This window comes from Pteropus medius, unplaced genomic scaffold, assembly GCF_902729225.1.
Source record: "Pteropus medius unplaced genomic scaffold, Ma_sr-lr_union100, whole genome shotgun sequence".
Taxonomy (NCBI): Eukaryota; Metazoa; Chordata; class Mammalia; order Chiroptera; family Pteropodidae; genus Pteropus; species Pteropus medius.
The window spans coordinates 8,045,405-8,063,573 of NW_024340701.1; the positions used below are offsets into that span (position 1 = coordinate 8,045,405).

At 51.5% G+C, this 18,169-nt stretch overlaps 1 protein-coding gene across 1 annotated transcript in view; it reads right to left on the reverse strand.

Annotated features, from left to right (window-relative positions):
• Positions 1-10,087: 10,087 nt before the first annotated feature.
• CDCP2 (CUB domain containing protein 2) overlaps positions 10,088-18,169 on the reverse strand; it is a 17,228-nt gene continuing 9,146 nt past the window's right edge. Inside the window, exons 4-7 of the mRNA XM_039883171.1 lie at positions 17,763-18,098; positions 16,405-16,758; positions 13,311-13,489; positions 10,088-10,690 (exon numbers count right to left, since the gene is read on the reverse strand). Of these exons, the coding sequence (XP_039739105.1) occupies positions 10,364-10,690; positions 13,311-13,489; positions 16,405-16,758; positions 17,763-18,098 (1,196 nt within the window). The 3' untranslated portion in view covers positions 10,088-10,363. The remainder of the gene's footprint in view (positions 10,691-13,310; positions 13,490-16,404; positions 16,759-17,762; positions 18,099-18,169) is intronic.

Sequence of the window (18,169 nt, forward strand, 5' to 3'; positions counted from 1 at the left end):
CCAAGACAGAAGAGATTTTAAAACTGAAAGTCTCATATCCTGGGAACCCCTTAAGTTCTGGGCAAACCAGGACAATCGGTCACCTTTTGCTTATCTCAGTTTCAAGAATCTGGTCAGTGTCTGTCTTCGCTGGTCCATCATAATAGGGGGAAGAGAAGGATGCCAGGAGGATTTAGGGACAGATTTGGAATGTTAGAGTAAAACCTCAGGGAAGCATTTTGGATCTTTTTCCTGCCAGAAAACTGGCACAACCAAGACGTAGTGGCTCAGTCAGGCTCTGGGGGTGGTTTGGCCTTCTAGCTCACCCAGGCCGCTCCTCCATCACCATCCCACTTTCCAGGGAGGTCATCAACTGGCTTCCCAGTGATGACACGGATCCCACCTTGTGGCTCCACAAGGTGGCGCTATGCCCAATGTCAGCCCAGGCCTTTGCCAGGTGGGCAGAGGGATCTAGAGAGCACCTGCCAACCCTCTGAGCTGTCACTCGGTCTTTTCTCTGAGGCCTGGGGTTTCAGGAACCGTCTGGTGGAAGAAGACACTCCGACTCACCCACAGCACACATGGGCTTTCTCTCTCACCAGGCATATATAAACCCTGACACACTCTCCTGCCCACGCAGACCCCAAAATACCCCAACACTGACAGCCCTGCAGGAACAAGCTCAGCAGAGCTGGCAGAGACCTGAGGGATCATTATTTCCAGTCTTCTCTAGAGAGAGCACTCACATGCACAAGCGTACACACACACACACACACACACACACACACACACACACGGGAGCTCCCCTGTACATGAACACATGCATATAGCTGCTCCCTGCAGTCAGGCGCTTCCTCTCACCCTGCACAAGGGGTCCTAGCTTCCTCTCAGCCTCCCTTCCTCCTCGTCCCCTGCCATGCCTCCTCATAGCCCTGTGGTGAGAATCAGATGATATCCTGGAAGAGATGGGTTTCATAGACCAAAACGAATCAGGCACACATGAGGGTGCAGTGGCGGCAACGTTAGACACACACATACATATGCAAACACACTCGAACGCATCTGCACACAGAGCAACACAAGCCCTTCGCACCTGTGCCCCAGCCACCCTCAAAGGAACCCTTGTCCAGCCATGTATGTGAATGCCAGCATAGGGACACACAGCTCACAAACTTGCCTGCTGCTCAAACCTGGTCTGGACACCCGGCACCCGGCGGGCCCCTTTCTGTTAGGAAAGAGCTGGCGAAGAGAGCCAGTGCCAGGGAGAGTTTCCCCAAACCTCCAGACTGGCCCCCAGCCAGCCTCAAGTTCAGCTCTTGAAATGTGCTCTTGAGACCTGCCTCCACCACCACCACCACTCCCCCTCACCTGGCTCCAGCTTCCTCTCTACTGGCTATGTGACCTCAAACAAGGCCTTCCCCTCTGAAGTCTCTCCCCTGCTTCCTGGGGAGGATTGACCATCCTCCATCAGACCTAAAGGGAGCTTGGGGGCAGTCCTAGTGAGAGACTTGGGCAGTGAGGGACGTGCTGGGCTGGTGGGTTCAACATACCTAAATCAGAACTCCCTTTCCGCTTCCAGCTCCGATGACTTGGGCACCCTGGTAAGCTGCTCCAGGAGTGGCACTGTGTAGGGAGCTAACACAGGGCTTGGTACACCAGAGGCATCTGGGAAATCTTTGCTTCCTTCATGACAGGGAACCATCGTTTTGGGGTGGAGATTGCGTGGAGCGGGCAGACTTGAAAGAAAGGATTTCCATATCCCTGACAGAGCTGGAGGTGAGTAAGGACAAGGAGCTGCATCCCCAGGGCAGTAAAAGGGTGGGCCAGTCTCAGAGCCCACCTGACTTCTTCCCACACACTCTACCCTGCCCTTGGCCTGGCACCAGCCTCTGTGAGCCCCATTGCTATGCTGGGTGTGAGCAAATCCAAGGAGTGGGCATCCAGGAGCACAGGGCTGCAGCCTGCACAGTCATATGTCTGCATCTGTGTGTACCCGTGTGTGTGTGTGTGTGTGCGCATGCACAATAATGCATATGTACAAGAGGATATCTCTCTATGTAGCTGAAAGTATGTGCAAAATCTCTCAAATGAGCCTGTGGCTTGGATTGGAATCCCAAAGACACTTAGGAGCTTTGTGACCTTACCCAAGTTTCTTTACCTCTCTGTTCCTCTGTTTCCTCATTTATAAAACGAGGACTATCATGATAATAAAAAATAGATAATAGCACAGGTATCGCAGGATAAAGAGATGATGCTTATAAAAAGTAAGTTAGCCAAGCACTTGGTGGCACATGGTTGGTGTTCAAAAAACTGTTAGCTGCTATTTTATGTGATGCAGCTGGCACTGTGTACTCACTCACTCATTCATTCATTCATTCATTCATTCATTCATTTTTATTCATTCACTGACTCCATCTCTGAGCCAGGTCAGCCCTGTGGTGGTGGAGGCTGAGGACACAGAGATGAACTAGACAGGGTCTTTGTCCTCCAGGAGCTTCCAAGATGACAGGGAGACGGACTGAATGCCAACAGTGATAGCAGAGAAGATCTTAAGAGAGGCAGCTGGGAGACAGAGCAAGGAAGAAGAGGGCCACTGGGAAAAGAGGGTGCCACCTCCACGTGGCCCCACACCCTGTCCACCTGCTTTCCTGACTGCAGGCCTTTCTTTGCTCACGCTGTTTCCTCGGCCCTGAAAGCCCTTCTCCCCCAAACCCTTCTGTTCTGCCTGGTGACTGCATCTTTGAAAGACTCAGCCTCAATGGCACCTCCTCCGTCCCACTCAGACCAAATGACCCTTGGTTTTACCCATCACATTTGTCAGAGACAAGCCGTTGAATTGATTTGTGGCCAACATGTGCAGCCTAATGGGGCTGCTTGTTCCCAACCCTAGATCTGTCATCAACTCACTGTGTGACCTTGAGCACATCATTTCACCTCTCGGGCCTCAGTTTCTCACTCTGTAAAATGGGCAAAGCTTCCTTCCCAGGACAGGTATGAGGATCAAAGGGAGAATGCTTTGGGAAAGCACTTTGCAAACTATAAAATGCTGGGCATCTGTCCAGGGGAGTTTTTATTCGAACAGCTTCTTGGTCTCTTTTGGGTGTGAGCCAAAAGGTGTGTACACGCCATAGGCCTGGGCTGCATTTACCTGGAAGCTCAGTTGTAGGGCAGTTTCTGTTTGGGGTTTGTTTGTGTTTGATTTCAAAGACAGGGAAACTCCCTCGCCCCGGTGATCTGGGTGGGGCTTGGTCAACTTTGTTGCCAGGGGAATCCCGAAGGGGGGGGCTTGACCACCCCCCACGGTGATCAGGCGGAAACTTACCCCCAGGAAGGAGACAGGGCAGCGTGATGGCGCTGCAGGGACAGGGTGTCCCTTGAAGTCAGGTAGCCTGGGTGTGATTCTGGCTCTTCTAGGAGACCTTAAGCCAATCGCCTTTTCTCCTGGCTTCAGCTATAAAGCTAGTACACAGAATTTATGATTTTGGGAGCCCTTAGATCTCAGTGGAAGCCGGAGGACACCAAATGGGGACCGAGAGCTGACATGGCCCCTATGTGGGAAGTCTCTCAACAGCCATGCCCTGTCCCCACCTGCCTTTCCAGCCTTGTCACTTTTTCTCTCTTATCCCACTCTGTGCTGTCCCACCTGGTGAACTTGGGGTTCTCTCGAAGCTCCCAAATCTCTAATCTCCAGCTCGCCCTGCCTGAAATGCCCTTTCTCCTCTTCCTCACTTCCCTGAATGATCTGTTGAACGTCTACAGGACCCGCCTGGGCATCACCGGCCCTGGGGAACCTCTCCGCTTTCAGGCAGTAGCGGGGCTCTGCTGGCCACGGTGCTCATTTGTTTTGTGTCGCTGCTGGTTTATGGGTGGATTTGCCCACCACTATATTGCCGCTGTCTCCTTAGCACCCACCATTTCGGGGCCAGGCACTTAAGAAGTCATAAACGAATACCTCTGAAGGGTCCTCTTGGAACAAAGAGTAGGGCAACATCTGGGAGAATCCATGTGGTTTTGATTTTATGGAAAGAACCCCCAGAAGGAGCTGGGCTCAAGTTCCCACTCCACCACTTACCAGCTGGGTGGTCTTCGGTAAGCCCCTCAGCCTGGCTGGGCCTTGGCTTTCTCATCTGTAAAGTGGGGTGGTTGTGAGGATTAGGGTGGACGAAGTGCCTGAATCCTCAGGGGCTCACTGAGCAGGAGCCACTGCTACTATATCCCCATTTCTGCCAGCGATTCCAAGGGAGATGGCATCCAGGGCTCTTTGCAGAGCAGCCCCCCCAAAGCTGCAGCAGGGATGCCGAGGCAGCAGTGGGATCCAGGCCCAGGTGGAGCCAGGGCCCTGAGAATGCTGAGCGACCTCCCCAAAGGCACTCATTTCTCCTGGACCCTGGGCAGGCTTGAAGGAAGCTGGCAAAGGCCAATGAGCTCACTGACGTTCCAGGAAGAAGGCCAGCCAGGGGGCATCATTGACTTTGGAGGGCACCATGAAGCGGCCCTGGGAGGCCCTGAGGCGCAGTGTCCAGGGCACTCAGGCGTGACTCAGGCACTATATGTTTCAGTGCCTGCAAGGGCAGAACAGGCTGGCCAGGGAGGCCGTGGTTCTGTAAGACTCCACATGGGAGCAGCCTTGAGCTCTGACAAGGCACCTGCGATGGGGCAGTAGCTCGTTGGGGTCTCTCTGAGACCTCAGGAGCCCAGGACTCATTTCATGGCCTCACACTGGGACTGGTCAATACTTCCTAAGCTCATGCTCTGCACTGGCCAATGCGCCAAGAAGTGTTATTGCTGCTGGGCAGGAGCGGGGATGCTGAAATCAGACCACCTGGTTCAAGGCCCGGCTGTACCACTAACTAGGAATGTGACCATGGGTGAGATACACATTTCTGTGCTCAACTCCCCTGTTGTGAGGCCTAAACAAGCTAATACAGATACAGTGTCTAAAACAGTTCCTGGAACTATTAGCTGTGACCCAAAGCAAGTTACTCAACTTCTCAGTGACTCAGTTTCCTCACCTGTGAAATGAGACTCATAACAGTACCCACCTCACAGCATTTCTACAAGGATTAAATAAACTAATTTATGGAAAGTACTTAGATGCTGAGAACACCAGACACAAAGAGCTCAATATTCATATGTAACATGTATTCTGTGATAGCCACAAAGGTGACTTATGGTTATCTGTTTTTCTCATTGACTCCTCTCACCGGGCTCGGCTTTCCTGAGCTCTGCAGACAGACCTACTGCTTGAGTTTGAATCCTGCCTCTACCGTTTCTAGAGGGGATAATCATAGTTACTGTTTAGAGAATTAAAGGAGAAAATAAATGCAAAAAAAAAAAAATCTAGAAAAATGTCTGGCATTGAGTAATGTCAGTAAATGGTACAACGTTTATTCCCAATTTACAGATGAGAAAACTGAGACTTGGAGAGGTTATGGATAGTAGCAGAGCCAAGTCCAACTCCTGAAGCCAGCTGCGACCCATCCTTCTCTAGACCCCAGCACCCTGGCCCAGGTCCTGGCTCATGGCGGGTGCTGAGGAAGTGCCTCCTGAAGGAGGCCCAGAGAATTGGTGGATTGACAGACCAAAGTTTCTTTACCAGGAGGTGACAGAGACAGAACCCAGGGCTCAGCTCACTGTGTCAAGCTGGCTTACTCCCAAGCGGTGTGTGGGGCTGACAGATCAAGGGCTTTTCTACATGGGGGCCGTGTCCCAGGAGAAGATATCATTGACAGAAAAGAGTAGTCTCTTGGCCCTCTTGGTCCAGTGGGTGGCTTCCTTCTGAAACTAAGGACACAGGGGACGCTTCCAACATTCTAAGAGAAGGAGCTGGTGCTATCCAGGTGACCTAAATCACAACTTCCCAGCCTTTCTAGCTTTGCCCCAATATTCCTCCCAGCCCCCACTTCTAGTCCTTTTCCTGTCTCCCAATCATGACATACCTTTTCATGCCCCTTTGTGTTAGCACATGCTGTTCCCTGTGCCCGGATGCCATTCCCCCTCCTCTACCTGATGAGCCTCCTGGCATCATGAGTTGTCCCTCTGGGCTCCTCTGGCACTTACACAAGTTGAGTCAGTAATTTTAGCCTTGTCTTATTCCCAAAAGCCTTTGAGAGGAAAGTGTTTTGTTTATTTCTGTGCTGGTCTCCATTTGAGCCTCCAGATCCACTGTCACTCTTCTCTACCCTGCTCCGTGCCGTGGGGAGACTGACCCACATGGACTGAATCTCTGGGTTCATCCAATGAGAGACTGGAAACTGGAAGGCAAGAGGAGAGCAAGGGGTCCCCCTGGCTGACTGTGTCCCGCCGTGGAACACAGGTCTCCTCTCTTCACTCTTTAGGCCTGAGAACGGTAAAGACACCACTGTCACTGCCCCCGGCTTCTGCAGTCTCCTCCGAGGTTTCTCTGCACCCTGCCCACACCTTTATAAATAGCCCCTTTAGTAAATTCACTTCGGATTTCTGATTTCAGTGGGCTATCTGCTGGTTTCTGCCAACCCAGTGATTCGATCCCTTCCGGCACTGTGTGCCTTAGAGCTGGCTCTGCACCCCCAGAAGATGAGCTCCTGGAGAGAAGGGCCATGTCTGAGTCTGTCTGTGTCTCCATGAAGAGGGTGGCCCAGAGAAGATGGGGGAAGTGTCCTTGACTCCTTGCACCAGAGTACCAGCGCTACCGCACATGTGGGGTCGAATGAATGAAATTGCACTGAATTCATCCTTTCATTCACTGGTGTGCTCACTCCTTCATCCACAAATACTCATTGTAGGCCCGTGTGCCAGGTTCTGACAGGGTAGACGAGGCAAAGACTGCCTTCGTGGATCTGGCACCACAGTGAAGGGACCGAGCCGAAGGAGCAAAAGCGAACACATCCCTCACACCATTTCAGACGACGATATGTTCTATGATAGAAATAAAGCAAGGCCAAGGAGAGCAAAGTGAGAAGCGTGGAGTATCAGGCGATGCTCTGGACATTCCACATGATAGCACCAGGAGACAGAAAGTCTGGGGTGGGAATGGCTTTGGTCTACTGAAGATCAGCAAAGAAGCAGGGAAGCTGGGCAGACTGAGTGCAGGAGACTCATAGGAGATAGGATGGGGACTTGCTTCTTTGTCAGGGCCCCTCCAACTCTGGGATTTGAGGACTCCTCAGGGAAGGCATTGTCCGGCCCGGCCTGCCAGCCAACCACTTCCTGAATCATCCAGGTGGAGGCCCATGTGGGGCGATCTCCCCATGTTCTCTCAATCCTCACAATAACCTTGTGAGGAGGGTCTTTCTACCCGCATTCCACTCATAAAGAAACTGAGGCTCAGAAAGTTTAAGCAACCTACCCAAGATCACACAGAGCCAGAGAAAGAACTGGAAATGAACCCAGGTCTGCTTGACGTGCAGCCCAGAAGGTGTTTTCCCAGGGCCGGCACATCCATTTGCCAAGGACTCGCTCATTGGTAACATTAGCCCTATGGGGATAGGCTTGCAGGAGGACCCAAAGGTCTCAGCTGGAGGTAGGCACATCCCCAGGCCACACGGCCAATGGGAAGAGAGCTGGGGTTTAAGTCCAGCTCTTTTCACAGCCTTCCACTCTCTGAAAAAGGGAAATTGGTAGGTGAGCACGAACCTGTGCCATGCTCACCACACCCTGACATTCTTCCAGGGCCAGGGCATGTTGGCTATTGGATATCATTTCAGCCCTTTAATTTCTAATAGACACTGTACTATCATAAAGACTGTCATTTCCTGCAGCTCATGCAGGATAATCGATATGCTGGCTGTCCATAGGGCTGAGAATGACAGCACCTGGGCACTTCCATGAAGATAAAACCATCCTCTCCCTCTTGGCCATTCCCGTCATTTCCCAACTAGACACAGCCCTCATCTTTGAGAGCATTGGCCTGGGGTCCCAAGATGTCCCAGCTTGCTGCATAGCCCCCCGGCTCAGGGAAAAACTATCCTTCTCAGCCTAGCTTTAACATTTCATAACCATGTGACCTTGGGTATGGCACTTTTCATCCCCAAACCTCAGCCTCCTCATCTGTAAAATGGGAGCGATGTCCCTGCCTCATGAGGTGGCTTACGTGAGATGACACATCTTACACACCTGCTATGTAGTCCGTGCTTAAGAGATGATAGGTAGCTATGACAGTGACAGCGCTGGAGGTGATATTGGTGGTCTGGCTTAAACCTCACATGGTCTGGCTGCAGAGCCCAAGCTCTGGCCTCTGTGCAGTGGCTCCTGAGGATTAGCTGCTGAGAGCAGAGGTGGAGGCCTCCAACTTTCCCGTATGTGTGCATGTATACACACACGCTACAAGACACACACACACACACACACACACACACACACACACAATCATACACTCAGCTTTGAGAATTAGGCTTCGCACAGGTTGAGCTATTGTCTCCCCCACCCAGATAAGCTGACAAGGACAAGGTTAGCTTGGATCCACCTGCTCCAGGTCTTACCAGCTGCACCCCAAGTCCCACCCGTGGGTCCTGGAGGGCAGAACCTGAGGGGGCACCCTCAGAGAGTATCTGGTGTGTGTCCAGTCCTGCCCAGACAGAGAAACTGAGACTCAGGTGATTTGAGAGGTGGTCACAATGCAGGCTGGAGGAGGTAGTCTCGCTCAGTGTCTGCAGAAGTCTGAGAGTGTTAAGGTGGGTGGGAGAGAAACAGGAAGGAAGCCGTGCTCCAAACACCCCTGGGTAGCAGTCAAGACTCTCTCCTGCTGTCACATTCATTACCCCAACAAACCTCCCTAATTCATCATGTTGCTACATTCTCACAGCAAACTATGAACAGTGGTCTCATTTTACTGGTGGAGCTATCAAGGCTCATAGGATCAAAGTGAGTTGCCCAGGCTCACACAGTTAATAAGAAGAAGAAATTGGACTTGAACCTGGGGTCCTAAGAGGCTCCAGCTCAGGAGGACATTAGTTCTTAGGAGGACTTTAGTTTTCCTAATGTCCAGGCACCTCTTTTTCCCTTACTTAATTTATTTCTTACTTTGTTGGCTCTCTTCTCTCTAGTCCTTCTCTCCTCGAGTTAGGAACACACCCACCTTGCCCAACCCTGATTCTGCTACACTCAACTACAAGCACCTCGAAGGCAGGCGTTTCCTTGAGGTGTTGACTGCTATGTGCCTGGAGCCTGTCACAAGAACAGGTACAAGCTGGACATCAGTGAATGTTGGGCTACAATTGTTTAAGTCGATACTCGTGGTCAGCACGATCAATTTGGAGATTTCTATTACTGCGAAAAGACTCACTTCAGTGATTCTTGATGCAAATATACAGGTGAGCAAAAGAACATGGTGTATTATAAATGCATTTTTTTTTTTTATTTTCTGTTAATAAGATTGCTCCACTTCTTGGTATGTAGAGCTTTTGGAGGGATGGACCATTTGCAGAGGTATGCCAGAAGTCTTCTCATAGGGCAGCACTGGGAACCCAGCCCCTGCTCCCTGTGATGGGAACTTAGAAAAACGTGGGTGAACTGGAGTAGCTCTGAGTAAATTCAATGGCAGGAGAAGGTCCAAAGGGCTCCAAAGAGAATTCATCTGGAAGGAAGGGTGGGCTGCTGATCTAAGTTCAACATCAGGGGTGAGGAGGACAGAGACGGATGAGACTTCAATCAGCTTTTCAGTCAAGGATCAAAAGATATTTAAGGAAAAATTCCAACGTGAAAGAGACACCAGTTCTCGGCCAGCCTCGCTGCTGAGCAGTGTCGGTCTGCTTGTGGGTTTATACAGGGGTCAGACCCAGCAGGGCTTTGCCACCTTGGCGGGCGGGCATTCAATAGCAACACCATGTGGTAGAGCCCAAAACCACAGCACTAGCTGGGGTTTCAGCTCCCTTTCTCGTTCTGGAGTTTGGAGGCAGGACTGGGCTGCTTTAGATGAAGTCCTCCGGGTTCTTGGATCAGTTCAACAGAGTGGAGGCCCCTGGATGAATACTGAACTTCCTGCTAATGAAGTCTTCGGATGAATGGTTAGTTGAAAAAATAAGAGGTGCCCTTATTTGCACCCTGAGTTGGTGAAGCACTCTTACAAGTTACAAAACAAGTCAGCTTTATCCACTCTGTCACCAGTGACAGTAACACACACAGTTCTTTTATATCTTTAAAATTAATAACAACAACTGCATACACATACATGGCATGCTATAGTTTACAAAGCTTTATCGACTCATTCTCTTCTCTGAGCCTCACACCAGCCCTGTGAGATAAACATAGCAGAGTGATAATCCCTAGGAAACTGAGGCTCAGAGAGGAACGGTGACTTGCCCATGGTCACCAACAAGTCAACAAGGCCTGGTTCCTCCCCGGTTGTGTGTAGGGTCCCCAAGCTGCCTCCCAGGGATGCCAGATGCCAGGTCTGTACCCTGCCTGCTCACAGCAGCATCAGGACCACGATGGCAATGACCATGAGGACTCCGGCCAGTATGCAAAGACCCAAGAAGACAATATCACTGATGTCCTGGGCTACCGTAGCCATGGGGCCCTCCAGTGCCTCTGCCTCATCCCCGGGTGGTGCTTCCTGAAGGTGCTCGGCTGTGGCAGCATAGGGCCCAAGCCAGTCGGAGCCGGATAGCAGGTGGACAGAAGCCTCCTTGCGCCGTGGTTCACACAGGACCTCATACTCATGGATATCCTCCTGCCCGCCAGCCGAGAAGTCGATGTACAGCACGCTGACGATCACTGAGGTGTTGTTCCTTCTCTGTGGGGGTCATGAGGCACTTGCTCACACCCGAAGGGGCTAGGGCTGACCCTGTCCCCCTATGTGTGGGAACTCGGTGCCAAGAAAGCAGAACCCAGGAGCCTAGGTTCTAGTTCTAACTTGGCCATTGACTCCCTTCTCGCATGGAGCCTCAGTGTCCCCACCTCTAGAAGACGCACTATGAGGGTGTCTGAAATATCAATATCAGATTTAATGGGTCAATGTTTGTCTGGCTTCAAGGAGGCAGGGTCTGCAACAGAGAGTAGCAACCCTCTCTTATTGGTACCATTAATATCTCTGTTTCACAGAAGAGAAAACTGAGGCCCAGAGGTTAAACTCCTTGTCTGAAGTCCCACAGCGCACCAGTGACAGAGGACATATTCTCACTCAGATCTGCCCGATTCTTAACTGTGCTCTTAGCCATCGTGCCTCACTCAAACCAAAGAACATCAGACCGAAGAAGACTTTCAGGGCGCCTAGTTCAATCTCCCTTCCTTGGCAGTTTACAGATGTGACTACTGAGGCCCAGCAAAGGCAATGACGCACAGAGCTGGGTCCGGAAGCCAGGTCTCCTGTCTCCCTGGTGTAATGTGACCTTCCTTCTGGAATCTTTCTCCCAATTATGTCTGTAGCAATTGTGTGTCTCTGCTGTTGAGTCCCTGATCACTGGAGTGGCACCACCTTAAGGTTGAGAAGAGCCATTGAGGAGTGAGAAGTGGGGGACTTGGCACACTGCTGCCCCCTCACCCCGACACATGAGGGAGGCGGGAGTCAAGTTGTCCTGAGATGGTAGGGTGTTTGGGCCGGGGACTGGGGGGCAGTATATTGGTGGGCAGTCTGATGTGGTCTGGAGCAAGTTGGTGCAGTGACGCAAGGCTACTGTCCCTCCCCTCCCCAAATCTGGAGCAGTCATTACATTCTTCAGGCTGCCCAACTGCTCCTGCCCAGTGGTGACACTTCTGAGTTGAGACTTCTAAAAATCAAAGCTGCCTGAAACAGAGTGAGCGGTCATGAGCAGTAGGAAGCTGCTATGGCTGGACACTTTGGAGAAAGGTGTGAAGAGGAGGCACAAATCTGGGGTTTTGTAGACAAGTGACCTCGAGGGTCTCTTCCAACTCTGGGTTTCCAAAAGGCTCTGAGTCCACGTTCCCATGGACTGCATTTGTTCCCTCAGCCCGGCTGCCACCACACTCTCAGACTGGCATCCTGGAATTTTGTGATACAGAATCGTGACATTGGGCAAAGAAAGACAGGACCCGAGAGTGTAAAGGGATCCAGTGAAAGGGTGGAAGTGAATCTACATAATAAAGAAGGGAGAAAAAATCATAAAATGGGAGTTCAGGAAAGTGTTTGATGAGTGAGAAGCTTGAGGAGGAAGGAAAAGCCACACAAGATAAGGTGTTACAGTTATGAAGTCAAGTCTGCAATATTTTTTAAGAGATGTTTGGAAAGGCTGTCATTGTTTTTGGCCATTGGACCTGTGCATCTTTGAAAGCAACTCAGTGCAGACTGGTCCTCGGGAGTCTAGGCTTTTAAGGGGTACACTAAGAATCCATAACTGAGTCTAAAATCCTCAGCTTTTATGTTTTCTATGATACTGATTCCAAGATTCTGTGATTCGGTGGTTCCATGCTCTGGTGGTGGTTCTGTGACTCTAAGTGCCTGTGAGTCCCTCCTAGATTTCACCAGTCCCTGCTTCTGTGGGTCCCTGTCTCCATCATTTCCTGACTCTGAGGAAAGTGAGGTTCTGCTCCAAAGAAAATCTTCAGAGGATTAGGGCATGGAGTAGGAGTAAGGGCAGATTATCTGAGCAGCCAAGACTGAGAGGTAGACCGGAGGGGCCAGGGGCATGTATTTAGTTAATGTTGACGGGGTGGAGGAATACAGTTCTCTGGAAAACACGGGATTTCTGCTAAGCCAGTCTGGCAAATCCTCGATACCAAGGCTGGGGTAGGGTGGGGCTCTCCCTGATAGAAGCCACTGTCCCTTCTCCCCCTTTCCCCTGCCTCACCTGTCCCTAAGAAGACAAACATCTAGGGTGCTTGAGCCACTGCCCAGAGACTCTCGAGGGCCCAAATCCAGGTTCAAAGTCTCCAAAATACAAGCATCGTGGAAAAAATTTATTTGCAAGCCTTGTTGCTTTTGGAGGGAGGTGGATCCTGTTACTTGAAGGGCCCTTTTGTTTTGCAGAGCCCAGGGAAGAATTTGGATCACAAGGTCAGGGAAGGGTTGAGCAGGAGGCAGCCGAGCTCACTCACAGCTCTGCATGTTAAAAGGGTGAGGACTCCGTGGCCCTGGGGAGCTCCAGGAAGGAGGAGGGGAACAGCCGGAAGCCTTTGGAGATGGTCAGCCCACAGGGCTTTGTGGGAGGATCCTCCACTAGGGGGTTGTTGGAGGTTGTACAGTGGGACCCCTTTTCTGTCTCCCATGTTTGAGCTCTTTGTTGTGTCTACACTGAGCAAATTTGTTGAACGAAAGCCAATAGGGGCTGAGTTCTGCATGCAGGCTTGTGCAGTCACCAGTCAGCCAGGAAGAGAAGCTGAATTCTCAGGAATGGCAGGTGACTTTCAGCAGGGGTCAGAGGTCCTCCCTCATGCCTGCCTTCCTCCCCCAGCCGTACCTGAGACTCGGTGCCACAGGTGTCAAAGCGGGCCTGGATCCGGAAGGTGCTGCTGACTTCCTGGGCAGCACAGCGCCTGCTGCCCAAGTACACCTGGGTCCGCCCCAGTGGGGCCAGCGCCTGGGCAGAGATCAGGATCTGGAAGTCCGTGCGGGAGCAGCTCACGTTCATGGGTACAACTGAGGACAGGAGGGAGGAGCTGGAGGCCTTCAAGACAGGCACTCTGACCCCCCACTCTCCTCAAGCCCCCATCCAAGGGTGGTAGATGGGAAAACTGAGCCCAGAGTGGGGATGGCTCTTATGCAGTCCTATAGGGACATTTTACATGCTTTGCTCCATTTAACTCCATCAGCTGATGAGCTGCCCAGGGCAGGCACCACGCATGCTTCTTAGGGTTCTCTGAGTCCAGCACAGAGCTTAGCAGGCACGGTGGATGCTGAATGAATGATTGATTAAATGAATGAATATTCTTAGTCATAATAAAAGCTTCTATTTGCTGATTGCTTTGCCACGTGTCAAGCAATTCATTCAATCAGTTAACCAATATTTACTGATGGCCTCCTATGTGCAGGCACTAGTCTAAGCACCACAGATACAGAAATGGAAAAAAAAAAAACAGCCAAACATTCCCACCCTCTTGGAGCTTACACTGTAGTTGGGCGAGGGGGCAATAAATATGCAAAATATACCTAAGCACCAGAGTGGTCTGAAGGAAACCAAGCAAAGAAAGGCAAGGAGAGCAGGGTTTGGGGGAGGGGAGTGTTGAGGAGTGGGGTAGGTGTACAGTTTTGAAAAAAGGTGGTCAAGGAAGCCTCACTCTGTCCTCACAATGACCCCATGAGGTGAACATGACTAAACTCAATCTACAGTTTTAGAAACTGAAGCTCTGAGAGGTGAAATTTGCAGTGGTTGATTTGGGATTTTAAGCATCGAGTCTGTAGGATTCCAGAGGTCCTGGTCTCTCTCCCCTCTCTAGTGGCCCCCTGCACTCTCCAGGCCAGGACAGTGTGGCTCTAAGTGTCTGGGTCTTTCCACGCATGTGTGCCTGTGTGCAAGTGTGTGTCTGTGGGCAGTGCTTGCTGGAACAGGGGTGAGCACAGGAGAAAGGAAAGGGGTGACGGGTGGAAGGAAAAGGAAAGAGCTGGCAGGCAGAGGCCTGGAACTCTCAACTCCTCTTCGGGAAATGCCTCAGACATATTTCAGCCTCTGGTGTCTGGGCAGTTGGGGATTTATGGGCCTGCCGTCTCCCACGATGATCTTGGTGGCGCTGAACTGTGTGTCACCCCTGATTGATGCCGAAGCTGTCCTCCAGTCAGGAGGCCGCCTGCAGCCTGGGCCACATCTGGCACCTTGCCCAGCACAAGTGCCCCTGTCTGACCCTGGGCTCCCATAGAGATTGGGCAGGGAGGCGGTGTGGGGTGGGAGCGAGGCCCCTGGCCCTGAACTGGAGCCAGGGTTAGAGCTGCTCCACCCTCAGTCTCTGGAGGCACCAAAAGGAAAAGGGACTTGTTTGAGATCACACAGAGCTGGGAGAGAACCCAGCCCTGGAAATAAGACTGTGGGAGACAAAAAGGACTTTAAAGCTCCTTTGGCCAATGTCCTCGTTTTACAGGTGGAAAAACTTAGACGCTCGGGGAGAAAGCGACCTGTCAGCCAGCTGTGTGGCAGAGCTGCATGGCAGCTGGCTCTCCAGAGTGCAATGGAGAAGAGGATTGCTCTAACAGAGTGGCAGTTTTTCTCCTTCCGTTTGGGGATGGAGCTGACTGAGGTTCAGAGAGGATGGGCCTGCCCAGGTCACTTCACTGCCGCTTGCTTGCTGCAGCTCTACTGTTTCCTTCCCCATCTCTGGGCCCCCAAACTCCTTTTGTTTATGAGGTAAGGAGAGAGGAAAGATTTTTCTCTCAGGCCTGAAGCACCTGAGAGAAAGACACCCTCAGCAAAGAGGTCCTCAAAGCCAAGCACTGTGACCTGTGTCACCTCATTTCATCTTAACGACTGCCCGTCTAGGGCATTCATCAGCCCCTTCTACAGATGAGCCCCTGTGGATGGTCAGTAAATTGCAGCATGTGGACGTGGCCTTGATCTGTCTGAGCTTAGCTCTGGGCTCCCTCCCCCGGCCTGCTCAGCCACACAAAAAGGCAGTGAATTGAGTTCTAGTCTTAGCTGTGCCACCCACCACCGTGTGACTGCAGTGAAGGCCCTTCCTCTCTCTGTACCGCTGTTTCCATATCTGCGCAACAAGAGCTTCGGCCTCGTCAGGCAGAGGGCAAAATGCTTCCGGAGCACAGGCATTTCTGGACCCATGGCCCAGGGAAAGGTGATGAGAGAGCAAAGAAATAGTGGACACTGTCGGCCGGTAAATCTAACTGGCACTCTGGAAGCTGGGAAAGCTGAGTATCAACTTCTCCAGCTTCCTCTGCAGTTAGGCATGTCCATCTGACCAAGTTCAAACCGATAAAACCAAGAAGAAGTCTTTTGAGGGCTTCTGAAAATGCTTTTACTTTCCCGATAAAGAGACATTTGTGGCTGGCACCTCTCCTATCCTCTTCCAGCCTTGAACATGGACATGATGCCTGGAGTTGTGGCAGCCATTTTGCAGTCATGAGGCCAGGAAAATTCCAGAGATACTATCTGGGACAACACAGTAGCTGTCTAGCTTCAGACTTCTTGTTGTGTGAGGAAAACAAAGGCCATTTGTTCAAAGCACTGTCAGTCAGGACTTCTGACTGATACAAGCAAGGCTTGTGGCATCTCCGTGGTTATACCTATTATTTATCGTAAACAATATTATCATATTTTGTCTTACCCCTAGGTACAAAAGAGGCCAGATAGGTAGGGATTAGGGATCATGGAGTTGGAAGCTGGAAAAGTAGGGCCCTGCAATAGTGGAAATGAGCGAGCAAGGGCCACACTAGTACCAAAGGTCCCAAGGCGGGAGTCAGCAGTGGTGGAGCCACCCGGGAATGGCTTGGGGGAGACTATTCATGAGAATCAGGACAAGTCAGTGGCATAAAGGAAGGAAGCTGTAAAGACCTGGGACCCCCACCTCACCTTCTCCCCACCCAGCACACCCAGCCCCTCAACCCCAACTGACCTCCAATGTAGGCCACAGAGAAGCCCCTGTGGGCGGTGCTGCGGTCTGTGTGCAGAAGAAGCAGGAGCTGGTTGTGGCTTGAGGTGACCGGTGGTGGCAGCTGACGGCCACACCAATTCCCCAGAAGGGGCGCCTCCTCGCTGGCCCCGTCAAAGGCTGACAGGTGGTCAAAGTCACAGGTCTTGGTCAGGCTGTTGGGCCCTTCCAGTTCCAGGTCCAGGAAGAACACCTTGACCCGGTATCCAGGAGGCAGGCGGATGGTCCAGTGACACCGGATGTTGTTGGGGTAGGAGATGGGGTACCGTGGGCTGGAGAAGTTACCCTTCACCGTTGTGTATACCTCCTGGCATTCTCCTGGGGAAGAGTGGGTGGAAGGAGCAATGGTGAGAAGGGTGGGGGTTTATCTCCCTCTGCAACCACACTTGGGCAGCAGGTGCTACACAGGTCCTAACATCACACTGGAAGGTTGTGGGCACCATGGCCAGCAAACCATACAATTGATCCCAAAGCCTGCTTTAAACTGAAACTAGCTGAAAGCTGGCACCCTCATTCCAATTGACAATCCCTTTCAAGAGTGTTGGCACTGTTAGAAATTCAATAACCCCACCTAATACCCATCCTCAGAGAAGAGTTCAAACTTCGACTTGACAGACGAGGTTGTTTATGATCTGAACTTTCTCCTTTTCTCACTGCCCTCAACCACCCCTACCTTCCAGCTTCACCAAACATCTAGTACTACAAGCATACCAAATCCTCTCTGTCCTCCATGCCTTTGCATATGCCGATCCCTCTTCTAGGAACACCCATCTCTTCCTTCTGCCTCTGCTTAACTCTTTCAAAGCACTGCCAATTACTCTCCTCCTCCAGGACGTCATCCATGATTCTTACTGTTACATAGGTCACAGTGAGTTGTCATTGTCTATTTCCTTTTCCTTCTCCTTTCATAGATAGCAAACACCCCACAGATTTGTTCATACACTTGTACAAACATTAATTAAATACCTACTATGTGGCAAGTACAAAGATAAGCCCATAGGAATTCACGGTCAGACAGAGGAAATTGACATACAAACCACACACAGAAGTGATGTGTTAGATTATTGCTGTGAAAAAACTTCCGTAACGAGTTGAAGGAAGGGATTAATTCTGAATGAATCAGAAAGTCTTCAGAGAGGAAGTGACATGTTTATGCCTTGGTGTTGGCCAGGCAGGGAAGGGTGAGCATTCCAGACAGAAAAAGAGCAAGAAGCTCAAAGCCCGGAGGCAGGAAATTGTAACTCTCTCTTCCCACAAGCATACTGGGGAGCCAGGAGCTCAGCATGCAGAGGAGATTGGGGTGCACCTTCATCCCCTCCTACCTGAGAAGTAGTAGGCCTTGAAGCCCCGGCCTCCAATGTTAAAGTCGGACTTGAACACCACCTGCAGCTCGTGGCCCAGTGACACAAGAGTGGGGGGCCTGGTGCTGCCACAGTAGTGTTGCCCACTCGCAAGGCCAGGTCCCCCAAGCACAGCCACATAGTCATAGGTGCACTCTTCATTGCCTTCCACCTGGAAGTCCACGAAAACCAGCTTGACGGTGGCGGGGCCCGCAGCCCGGATCACCCAGTGGCACTCCACATTGTTTGGGTAGTTGTTGGGGTAGTCAGGGCTGGCGAGGACCCCCGACAGGCCCGTCAGGATGCCACCACACACATCTGCAAGGAAGCCCACTTGAACTGAATTTCCTCTCCCCCCATGGCTCCCCAACCCCCTTCCTCGGGAACCA